The sequence below is a fragment of the Glandiceps talaboti genome, chromosome 18 (genome assembly GCF_964340395.1).
Source record: "Glandiceps talaboti chromosome 18, keGlaTala1.1, whole genome shotgun sequence".
NCBI lineage: Eukaryota > Metazoa > Hemichordata > Enteropneusta > Spengelidae > Glandiceps > Glandiceps talaboti.
Window position 1 is genome coordinate 19054413 of NC_135566.1, and position 13455 is coordinate 19067867.

Genomic DNA, 13455 nt, shown 5'->3' on the forward strand with positions numbered 1-13455 from the left:
TTCCAAAACTACTGAGCAAATCCAGCTGAAATTTGGTAAGAGAATCCTTAGGGCTATTTAGTTTAATAATTGTTCATGACGAGATGATGCCATCAGTCATATGCAAATTAGGCCAAAACTACCGAGCACATTGTGCTGAAATTTAATGGTGGTGCCTATTGAGATGTGTACATGACGATGTACATGATGATCCCATCATTGATCTCCAAATTAGGTCTAAAAATGTCAATTTTGGTCAAAAACTTATGTCTTGAGAACTACACAATTAATGGGGCTGAAACTTAGTGGGGATGTTTCTGGATGTGTTATTCTGCAGTTATTGTTCAAAACATTTTGACACAACTGGCCCTAGCAACCATGGCCACACCCTTAGCAACAGTGTAATGATGATGCATATTACAAAGATAACACCAGGGATTGGTAGGTAAGTGAATAAAGAATAAAACAATGTATGTAAAGAAGCCTAGCAACATGCCCATGCCCATAGCTACAGCCAAATGATGGTTTATATTGCAAAGGTGAAGTTAGGGAAGGGTAGTCAAGTGACTGAAGATTCATAAACTGTATGCAAATATGCCTAGCAACAAGACCACATCTATAGCAACAGCCAAATGATGGTGTACATTTGTGTATATCATAAAAATGATAACAGGGATTCCGGATTAAATAGGCAAGCAAATAAACATACAAAAAATGTAAGCAAATATGCCTAGCAACAAGACCACATCTATAGCAGCAGCCAAATACAGTTGTGCTACAATGCCTTTGGTGCTGTTTTATTTTAATACCTATGGTACAAATTGTCTTCTAAATGAAATACAATACTTTTAAAGAGTGTGTATAGTATCAAAATCCAATATGACCTAATGTTCTATGGTACTGAACAGGAACAGTAGTAGATCGCTGTAAAACTTAGAAAGTTGTTGTGAACAGATGCATCTTGATGTCCTTCTTGAATTTATCGACATTATAATACAGATATTGAACATCAACTAATACACTGATACATTACTTACAAAAGTAGTGTTATATCTTTCTACAAAATTTTAAAGTTCTGTCAGATCAAAGAAGTGACGCAGTTGTGTATGTCATTACTGATAACTTCCATTTGTCATAACAAATTTCAATTTTGAGGTGGGTTGCCGATATGCCAGTCTGTTTTAATACATTTGAGGACAGTCTCATACATTTGTATTTATCAATATTGCCAAGATGCAATTGAAGATGATTTGTTACTCATGATAATCTGTGAAGTGTACTTTTGAAGAAGTACCTTGTGTATTCTATTAGTTCATGTGTCATGATTATTTAATGTGTGTGACTCAATACAAAAGGTGATTTGTATCTGTTGCTGTCAATGTAGAGTCAGAGTTAGGGAGATACTTAAAAGAAACCAATCAAGTATCGTTTTAATGTCAGTTCATGCCTTGAAGTTATTTCAAAATCACTGTCTAGTGTCGGTTGCACAACGCAAAAGTTAGATATGACCTTTGGATGAGTTGACTACATTAAAAGTCCTTACACTGTAATGAGTAGGTCTGTCTGGTTGTGATCTATCTATGATTCCAAACTATGTGTCATGCTTAAAGGAAACATGGTCTGGGCACGTTTTTTTAAATCCCTCTTTAATATTCAATAGTAGTTCAATAGCCGTCTTATATTTTCAGTTTCACTTATTCCTGGCAGTACATGAGAAGTTCATAATAGTTGTTAGGATAAAATATTTTCCCCATCCATGAAAGAAATTGTTATCGAGTTATTTGTATGCAAAAAAAAGCTGGGGATGGATATGGGGGTGGGCCGGGGATGGGGTGGGGATGGGGATGTGATGTACTTCCTTACATCATACAGACATGTCATACCACCCTTTGGGATATGTTTCTCTATCAACTAGTAAATGGGGGATGCATATTTCATGTGAAAGGGAATCCACCATACTGTATTCTCAATATCTTCAGTATGCTTTCCAGTGTCACAGGCAAAGAGGTTGTCAAACTTTCATGATGCATTCTTGTATGATTTGGATTTCAGAAGGCAGTGATGAGGAAGATGAGAGAGATTTTTCACATGATGATGGACAAGATAATGAGAAGACGTCCGATGTTGATGAAAAAAGCTCAGACACGAATGAAGCGACGCCAGCCAATATTGAAATGCAAGAAGAAGAAATCAAAGATGTGGACACTGATAATAAAATAAATGGTGAAGATTCTGAAAATGTTTCAAACAGGACAGAACATATTGAAGGAGATCGATCCATGCACGAATTTCAACAGAATGAATACAGAAAGAAACACTATATGGATAGTTATGGTATGGATAGCTATGACATTGCATACTACCCGTATGTCAACACCGATATGTTAAGAAGCCAGTCATTGTCAGCATACCAAGTATGGCCACCAGTGACGTCCTCAATGGGATACCTGAGTTACTACCCACCACCTTATACAGGACCCTATCACAGCAAAGTTCACAGGTCAAGTTCAAGTACAAATTCAAGTGCTATAAACAGACCCAGTGTCATTGTAAAGGCACCACCAGCCCCCAAAGCGCAGAAATCTGAGACATTTGGACCCAAGTCTCCACAGGTTAGTGTGTGTATATGTGTGTGTGTGTGTGTGTGTGTGTGTGTGTGTGTGTGTGTGTCTGTCTGTCTGTCTGTCTGTCTGTCTGCAGTGTCTGTGTTTGTGTATCTGTGTGTGGATGGATGGATGGAGGATGCATGCATGCATGTATGTATGTATGTATGTAATGTATGTATGTATGTATGTATGTATGTATGTATGTATGCACGCACGCACATGTGTGTGTGTTTGTGTGTGTGTGTGTGCGTGTGTATGTGTATGCACGCACACACGTGTGTGTTTGTTTGTGTGTGTGTGTGTGTGTGTGTGTGTGTGTGTGTGTGTGTGTGTGTGTGTGTGTGTGTGTGTGTGTGCATGTACATATGTATCCTAAAGGCAAAAAATCTGCAAATTGTACAGTTTTGTCAGTTTTCAAGTGTGAGCCCTGGATATGCTTTTCAAGGTGAACATGCTAGTAGTAGTATGTATATTTATCACTTGTTCATAAAAAAAGCCAGCAAATGGTGTAAAAAATTGAGAAGGTTTGTGACTTTGTAATCTCTGTTGTGACATATTGTACAAAATTTATCAAATTTCAGGAGAAAGCAAAGATTTAGTCAAAAATGTAAACACAGTTTACTAAGGTGCGAGGGCTTTCAAGAGATCTGTAATCAGACTAAGGGATTTGTAAAACTCGCTTGCAAATTTTTGAATGCCATAAGGCATCACCTGGCATTAGTGGGACTCCCAGGACTAAGAAGTAACTGATGAAGTAGTCAGTTTGATTCCCAGGTGACTTTTTATTCTCCCGCGTGGGAAGTATCAACACCAAGGATTATGTAGCTGAACTGGAAAGCTGATAACAACATCTGTAAGGATAAAAAATCTAGCCGAGTGTAAAACCAGTGAACCCCCATAGCTAAAACTCCTAATAACTCTCCTGTTCTCCATACACCATATTTTATGCATTGTTGAGTAGACCTTCTTTATGAATGCTGTCCTCCATTTATTTATTTTCGTCTGAATTTCCCAAAATTATTTGAGTACACGATTTCTGTCAGCTAACTTCCCCCCACCCCCCCCCCCCCCCCCCCCCCCCCCTTGGCTTTTCCACATCTTGCTACACCACAAGAAAAATCAAAAGGTATTGAAGAAAATAATTTATATTTTTTGTCATTTTGATATTTGTCTTTTAGTTGAGAAATATAATTTTTAGATTTTAAATATCAACTAATCACTGAATAGAAGCTAGAAATAGACCTTTCCAGTTAGTAGAACCCTCAGGTGGTCAGTTGAGGTGGGTGGTGATGTAATCTAAAAATAGACCTTCCGAGTCTGCAGAGCCCTTTGGTAGTCAAGTGAAGTGGTGATACACTCTAAGAATAGACCTTTCCAGTGAAGAGAGCCCTCTGGTGGTCAAGTGAGATGGTGATGCAATCTAAGGATAAATCTTTCCAGTCAAGAGACCCCTTTGTGTTCAAATGGAGAGGTGATGTCACATAGTAATCAAAGAATAAATCTTTCCAGTCAGTAGAACCCTCTGGTGGTGATGTAATCTAAGAATATACCTTTCCAGTCAAGAGTGCCCTCTGTGGTCAATTGAGGTGATGATGTAATCTACGATTAGAATAGACCTTCCCAGTCAGTAGAGTCCTCTGGTGGTCAAGTGAGTTGGTGATGTAATCTATGCATAGACCTTTACACGGAGACTACAAAAACACGCATGAAAACACATTATTATCATCGTTTTTCTGAGAGGAATCGCTATGTTATTCACTGTATGCATTCGAATTTGACAATAACTCCTGCAAAGTTAGGGGCCTTTTATAGCTGCCTTTCTGGTTTAAAATGCTGCTGAAAGTAGGTAATTTTCAAAACAAACCTTTTTTCATTCTAAAATGGAGTCCTTGTAAATGAGCAAAAATGGAAAGATTCAAAAATAGAGTTGTAACAATTCGGAAACTTGTGCACCCATATATGACAGGAGAAATGACCCCTTCATTTTACTTATATGTGAACTTAGAGCATGTGCAGTAGCATCATATTGTTTTTAAATTGTTCCATCCTTGTTTTTGTTTTTTTTATGTAAATGGTCACAAATGTGTCAGTCTATTTTGTAAACACATGAAAATACAAACAAAAATGAAATTGATAGATTTTTAGCATTTTGCTTTGAATACGGCATCACATAAACTGGACCTAAATAACACTTGCCTTGTTGACGGTGATTAAGAAACTAATAGTCTTTCCATATATTCAGAGAAAATGATAGTGCCTTGTGCTGTTTGAAGAGAAAATCATGAAAATAATGAACAAATTGAACAGATTTGGCACTTGAAACATGGTTGGTATGAAGGCGAAAGAAAATTAATAGAAAATTAATCAACATGACAAAAAATAAATTGAAACCCTCAACCCATATTGAATAAAATTGTGATAAAAAAAATGTCTCGACTTTTATCAATTTATTCCAAAAATATGTAATTTATAACATATTGCTGTAAGACATGCAAGGTATGTTCAAATATTGATAAAGTGATCTGTCTTCCAACTCACAAGGGAAATGTTACTTCTTTCCCACTCATACGAGATACGGGTCTGAGTCCATTAATATTACTGAAGATATTAGTACCTTGTCGTCCCTCGACTTGGCAGCCTTCCAGGAATACAGAACTAACAAGAAATATTTTATCTTCTACTCCTGAAGATGGTGAGATGATATCGAGTTTACAACTTTACGACCTGAACTTAGTTAATAAAACATGTCAATAATATACTATCTACATACTGACTTTACGTTAGCAATTGATTTTCAAGTAAGCTTTGAAGTTGTCATATGGCTTCTAACGAGAACTTTAATTTTTGTCAAACACATCATTTTATGTGTTTAATTATACATTAGGATGTGTGCGGCTTTTATCGATGTGACAGCCTGTATTACGAATTTTATTATATATAGTTACATCTATATATTTATGTTGACTTAACAATAGATGTATAATTATATAATATTTGTATTATGTAGGATTTTTATATTTTCTTGCCGAAACAAATAAACAGCTTTTCACTTTTCCATATGATGAGATATAATTAGCATTTATGTAGCATTCGGTATCCATCAGCAGATTATGATAGTTCATATGTAAAATACTCATTTACATATGTAAAATACTCATTTACATATGTAAAATACTCATTTACATATGTAAAATACTCATTTACATATCTAAACTACTCATTTACACATGTGAAATACTCATTTACATATGTAAACCTTCATTTACACATGTGAAACACTCATTTACATATGTAAAATACTCATTTACATATGCTTAGTCATGACTATCTACAAGTCTGTTGTCTTTGTTAGGTTTAGTTCTACGAACTTGGATTGTAATTTCTTGGCTAGACTGTCAACAGTTGTTCTGACTTCTTTGTAATATATCTTTTGATATGATTTTATTAATTTTTAGTTGATGAAATAGAATTAGCCTCAGATCACTAAAAAGAACAGACTAGCAATGCAGTCTTTCCTGTGGTGTGTGTCACTTATTTACTTTTAATCTAATTAGGAACCCACTGTTTATGTACAAAGTCGCAATGTTACATTTGATCACATAAAGTAACATCATGATATTTGGTCCCGAGATACATCCCAACTGGATGTTGACAGTCTGTCAGACAGCTTAAAACATGTTCCTGTGTGTGTGTGTGTGTGTGTGTGTGTGTGTACACTATAGTATATGATGTGTACTTGTAGTTGTATCAGGTTACCAAACACGTTTGTTGACATGGATTTTGACAGTGAAATGATAAATTTTGATGACTGTGAATGGAATGAAATTTTAGAAACTGACTTTTATCACTCAGAGAACAAGGCTGACCATTTTATTGTCGACATGATCAAAGATGTATGACTGATCAAGTGGGGAAAAAAGCTAGCGGGCTACAAACAAGGGTAATAGCACCCCATTACAATAATAATTTCAACCTGTTGCAGTACTACTTGTGTCATAGATACAGTTGACCCCTAATTAAAGGGGAATGCTACACCAGGAAATGAAGTAATTTTCATAAACTATGGATTCTGGAGAGTCATTTCATGATTTTACATCACCTACAATTACTTGCAATTTTAGAGGAGCATCAAATTGAGCTTGTGCCTTTAGAAGGTATCTTTGCTATGGGATACTGCATCATGCGAGTCAGCAGATATGTAATGTATTCAAGTTGCACACTGAATATTCATTAGAGCTGTTTTACTTTATATGGATATATGCAATCAGGACTCACTAAACAGAGGTCGTCGTCTTACTACTCTGGCAATTGAGGTCTCGGACACAAATAAAAACTATTGATGTGGTACATTAATACATGCGTGAACTTTGACCTTGTTGTGCATATATAATCATCCTGTAATCCTTCTCAGGTTCATTTTGTGTAAAAGCTAATGGCTGTGGTAGGATTAAGGTAAGGTAAATATTGAAAGTCCCCAAAATGTACTGGTTACCATGTACACTGCAAGATCATTGGAAGTCCCCAAAATGTACACGTTACCATGTACCGGTACACTGCTAGGTCACTGGAAGTCCCCAAAATGTACATGTTACCATGTACAATGCAAGATCATTGGAAGTCATCAGAAATGCCACCCTACTGTGAAAATATAATGAAACCATCTGTCCATTAAATACCCTATATCAACATGTCGCAACAACAGTTTCAGTTTATGTCTATCTTAAGTAAACTAAGACTTCGATTGCCAGAGTAGTATTTTAAAAATCACTTTGCTCTTCTTTGGCATATGCAAATGATTTGACATGCTAAGTTATCTGGAAAAAATAGCAATCATAACAGTTACATATTCTGACATTTTGTGATGCAAAAATATTGAATACTGAACAGTTTTTAATTTTATTTTTTTTTCATTCTAAAGTTTTATTCAGTAAACATAGGTGTGATAAAATTGTGTTTGATAAAAATAATATTTCTAAATACTTGCCCACCCACAAAATAATTGCCCATGAAGATAAATTAAATATTTGGAAACTATGAAATATTATCATTCCTTTGCAAGACATCTGTCAATGAAAAAATGGAATTCTAATGTATTGCCCAACCTCTGAATGATAGCCTAAAGGTGACATTTTAGAAAAGTAAAAACTCAGGAAAATCTGGTGTGATATTTTTACGTTGCCGTAGATACAACATGACATTTGAGAATTTTGATTGGAATAGAGGTGTATACTGTGTACATATAATAATATATCTCCTTGAGTGAATTTTTCATATTTTATAATTATATATTTCTTTGAAAGTATAAAAATGTGAAATTAATATAACTTTTTGTTGATATCTATACGGCTTTCATATGATAGTACAGTGATACAGAGGTGAGACATACATACATGTATGTAATTTGACCTTTAGCTGTGATCAATAATTTTTTTTTCCCCACAAGTTTGCGATTCACGAAAATGAAGGCGTTTGGTTAAAAATTACAAAATGTAACAGTAATTTTTGCACAGGTTTACGATATAGAAGATTACTATAATAGTAATTTTGCATTATTTTTGTCATTAAATATATTTGATGTATCTTTAGTTGATGGGTATTGCACTGACTGAAATGCGAGTATAAATTGGAATTATAATATCAACAGTATGAGTTGTAAACCTTGCACTAACAGCTGCACCCAGAGGCCCCAACTACAATCCATTATCGTAGTATTGTCACATACGTGTACTTACATTGCAAAAAATTATGATCAACCTCCAGGAAACACTCACAGCAGTGCTATTACTAACCGTACTTCCATCGATTTTTATGATCAAGAAATCTATTGCCACTCTCGCAAAATATGTAATTCTATAGTGTCCCAGCATATCAAATATACAGACTACCTGCTATCTCTACAGAATCGTTTCATTTGAGTCCAAAAATTAGATTCTTTGATTTTGTAACACATGTTTCCCATTTGGTGAAATCTGTTGTCACAGTCCCAAAATATATAATTTTGTATTCCAAGTGTATCAGGAAATCAAATAATTTGAGAGTCCACTGCCGACAGATTAATGTTAGTTCAGTTCAGAGCTTGATTTACACTTTTCAAAAATCATTATTATCATTTTAATGACATTTGATGATTATTTTCAACTTATCATATGAATTGTGGTGTTCAGTTCTTTTGGAAAATTCATTTAATAAGTGATAACAATAAGAATTATGAATTTTTACAAGTGTTTGACGTTTCCATGTCATTTGGGTATAAATCACCACGCCGACCATTATATCCTAGAACTGTAGAATATCACACAATATATTGTTGGCTAGCAATTTATTGACAGTTGAAATTGATTGGGAATTGAATATGTTGGTGTGTCCTAATCAATCATACACAGCTTGCATGGCTTTCTCTTATCTCATAGTGAAATTTAATGTCAGTTTTCTTGACAGTAAATTTAGCTGAAACCCAATCTGATTGAAATCTGATGAACCCTAACTTGGCGCGATGATTTACCACTGTTGTACGAGAACTCATATGGAATTGTGTCAGATGTAGGTACAAGGTGTTCACAGAACAAACAAAAAAATAAACGACAATAAAAGTAGGAGGCAAATAACGAAATTGCTCTGAGTTTAGTTTTAGTTTTTGTTTTTATCAGATTTTAATCAGATTGAACTGAAACCATACATATTTCATTTGTGGTTTTTCATTTGTAGAGGAGCTGAATTCAAATCTGTACATTTTATACAACATTTTTGGTACTATCATATTAGTTAACAACTGAAATAAAATCAATTTGATAATCAAGAGTAACTGGGAGATGAGTGATTATTCAGATTCACATACTTTATTGCCATAAGTATAAAAACTTTGGAATGTATATTTCCAACCATTTGATGATGTGGATTTTGGATGCACCTAGCTTTGTCACCCAGATTATAGTGATACTGCACAGTACATTAATATATCAATTCTGTTGTGTGGTGGTGCACACTTTCAAGGCAGAAATCAAAATGGCAAATCAAATATATACCTAACAGTGCCATGTGTTAAAGCTGCAATGAAACATTTAAAAAAAAAAACAGTGACAATGTTTTGTTAGCATATGTACTTGTAATATGTACCATGAACAGTTACATCAACCCATGGGTAAACCTATTTTTTGAAGCTGTATACACAATAAATCAAATCAAATTGAAATTTGGGTCCGCAGCCAAAAATCAGCGCCCTCAATGGCCATTACAATTTAAACCTGTTGTCGCAATACTTACAAATTAAAGATCGACCATTGATTAACATGTGCAATGTCTAATTATTGGTATTTTAACACTGATAAAGTGTAGTTGTTTGATCGCAAAACGATGCTACAGTTACAAACTATGCATGGTGACAGATTTAAAATCAAACTTTTACTCAAGATTTAAACTTGTCACTACACTACTTATGGATAATATTGATCACTAATTAACAGATACATTGTCTTTTTTATAATTTTTAATGAATATATCTCGGCTAATTGATGTTGCAGGTAGTACAGCTTTAAAGTGGCCATGTGGATAAGAATTTGGTATTTATTTGGGATTTTTTGCTAAAACAACTTTACTATATTTCTCTACTTGGGGAAAAAAGGGCTTGTTACCAGGAATCCAATAAAAAGAAGATAGAGAGGAGGAAAAGGAGAGGCAGAGAAACATGAAGAAGATGATTTTTTTTTTAAATCGACTAACCTACCCATAGTTGCCATGAAAAAATGATAAGAAACATAAAGAAATGGGGTCACTCTAATTGTAAAACTTACATGCCATGGAGACTATGTAAAAGAGAGTAGAGAATCACAGGGAAACTCTTCTAGATATTTCACTAGTGCATGTATATAGAAATACATCATTTAGCAAAGAAATAAAAAAGGAAATTTGCAAGTTGATTAAATATCCATAATTGACTTGATAGGTAGAGGAAATATCTACTTTTAGTACAACGGAGAAATCACTGTGAAAAGTGAAGAAAAAGACATTGTTAAATTCTACATGTAGTATATTCTACTGGAAGCTTCAAGCAATACGGAACTGTGGTGAATAATACCTGCAGATACAAAACGCGAGTCATTTCAATTTCACAACAGGATAGCCTCCATTAGTACAAAATGTCACTCATATGGAATAATAGGGTTAATGTCAGTACAAAGCTGTCATCTATTTGATGAGGTATAAATGCATTAAATTGCAACAAGTATACTTTTGTATGCATCAACCAAGGCTTGAATCTAATATCGACGCTTGGTAGTCAGATTGTCATAGCAAAGTGAATGTTTCAGCTGCAATTTTCATTTGATATCCATTGGTCTATAAAACAGACTATATACCATACCAAACCTATATCCGGGCCATAAAGGTTTTATCATACCCAATGTAGCATTTAATATTAACATGGAAACACTATTTAAATCACATGATATTTGATAGTGAAGTGTTAACATACAGATAGTGAGATAAGAATCAAAACCAGATCACCGAGCATATAGAATGGATATCGATGTGTGCACCACTTGTCATAGTTAGGTGAAGTATGTAGGAGCATGATATAGAAAATTATTGCCCAGGTTTGATGCATGTACTGTCCATTGAATTGCATAGGAAGCGATACTTGGTATATGATAAGATGTCTTTAACAGCCACTGTAATTCTGTTATTTCCTTAGAAATTATATAATATAACTTAATGTCAGATTTTGCTATTAAAGCTTGTAATAACATTGAGTACTCTGATCATTTTACCAGTGTTCCCAGACAAAATAATGATTTTCTGTAAATGGACTTACATGTATAGTATCATTTAACTGATTTTTCCCTTTCTGTTTCCGAGGGTTGCCCAATTCTTGCAAAGACACTGACTATATCATTTTGTGCTTGATAAGAGTGAACCCAAGGATATCAAACACTGTATGGAAATCAAAACCATTGATAATAGCTCACACAGTGGCATCAAAGCTGCCGCATAGTGGCTCAATGACTAGTACGCATATACTATGTGATAAAAAATTGGTGGTTCACCCAAGGATGCATTGTGGCGCAATGACTATGTATGCGCATTCTTTGACTGGCGACTATAGCAGACTTACGCTATTTTAGCGAAACTAGCGACTCCAAATTTTGAATCACATCGTTCCTCAACGAGTGACAAACTAACGAATGTGTCAAAATTATTCACTGTTTTAATAGGAGTTATCTCTGAGGTTATCGTTATATACTCTGTTAATACTCGACTATTTACGAAGTGTGAACTGACCACAGCTAGCTAGCTGTGAATTTAATACATGCCAAACATGATGGTGTAGAATTTCGACTAGCATTCGTCAACGTCGTTAAAAAAATCTAACAGCCTTATATACCTTTTGATAAAATGGTGACGTTGTATCCGATCATTAGTTTTCTGTTCAATTTTACTCTGAAAACACTTCAGTTAGTAGTTTTACATTGTGCGACAATGAAAACATGTATTTTCCAAAATGGCAGGTAGTAACATCATGTCACTGTGTGTATGTATATACACAACTTTTTAGATTTTTTGATATTTAGTTTGAAACAATTTAACTTTTCTGAGAAAACTATTCAAAAACTGTGATTGAAAAAAATCTGTGTGCAAAGATTGAGTTTAGAGAGATTAAGAAATTTAGACAAGGGTTACAATACAGAACTGTGAACAACAGTCTCAGTCTAGTTATACAAATATAAAGGCAACGATATTGTACTTTTGTTAACAAAAGGTCCACACATATCAACTTAAATATTTCATGATTTCAGCATAATGATGACCTGAAAGGGTCACCAAAAGCAACCATTTCAATTCTAAAAAATCATCAACTTCAACTTCTGAAACCTTCCACAGACCTACACATCGTACTTTGATTTTACCCCTTGGTAATAAAGATACACACCAGCTTTGGAAACTGATATATTTATAACTGCATACCATAAAACACGATAGATTGGTCTCTCATTTTGTATATGGCCCTAAAATTAGACTTATAGATGGTTATCCTGTGTGCCACCTTGGTATCCGGACTGCCACCATGGTATCTGGACTGCCATCTTTGTGTCCGGACTGCCACCTTACTGTCCGGACTGTTTCCATGGTATCTGGACTGCTACCTTGGTGTCCAGACCCACCATGGTATCTGGACTGCCCCCTTGGTATCTGGATTGTTACCTTGGTATCCAGACTGCCACCTTAGTATCCGAACTGCCACCTTGGTATCCGATGTACTACCTTGGTATTCCGGACTGTCGCCTTAGTATCCGAACTGCCACCTTTGGTATCCAGACTACCACCTTGGTATACCGGACTGCCACCTTGGTATACCGGACTGTCGCCTTAGTATCCGAACTGCCACCTTTGGTATCCAGACTGCCACCTTGGTATACTGGACTGTCGCCTTAGTATCCGAACTGCCACCTTTGGTATCCAGACTGCCACCTTGGTATACCGAACTGTCGCCTTAGTATCCGAATTGCCACCTTTGGTATCCAGACTGCCACCTTGGTATACCGGACTGACGCCTTAGTATCCGAACTGCCAACTTTGGTATCCAGACTGCCACCTTGGTATACTGGACTGATGCCTTAGTATCCTAACAGCCACCTTTGGTATCCAGACTGCCACCTTGGTATACCGGACTGTCGCCTTAGTATCCAAACAGCCACCTTGGTATCCAAAGTGCAGCCAGAGTGCCACCTTAGTATCCAAACAGCCACCATGGTATCCAAACAGCCACCATGGTATCCAAACAGCCACCATGGTATCCAAACAGCCACCATGGTATCCAAAGTGCAGCCAGAGTGCCACCTTAGTATCCAGAGTGCCAGTGACTTTAGTTCGGAATGTC

At 35.5% G+C, this 13455-nt stretch overlaps 1 protein-coding gene across 1 annotated transcript in view; it reads left to right on the forward strand.

Annotated features, from left to right (window-relative positions):
• The window catches only part of LOC144449797 (uncharacterized), a 63462-nt gene that overhangs the window by 36603 nt on the left and 13404 nt on the right, over positions 1 to 13455 (forward strand). The window contains exon 16 of the mRNA XM_078140372.1: positions 1979 to 2591. Coding sequence (XP_077996498.1) covers positions 1979 to 2591 — 613 coding nt within the window. The remainder of the gene's footprint in view (positions 1 to 1978; positions 2592 to 13455) is intronic.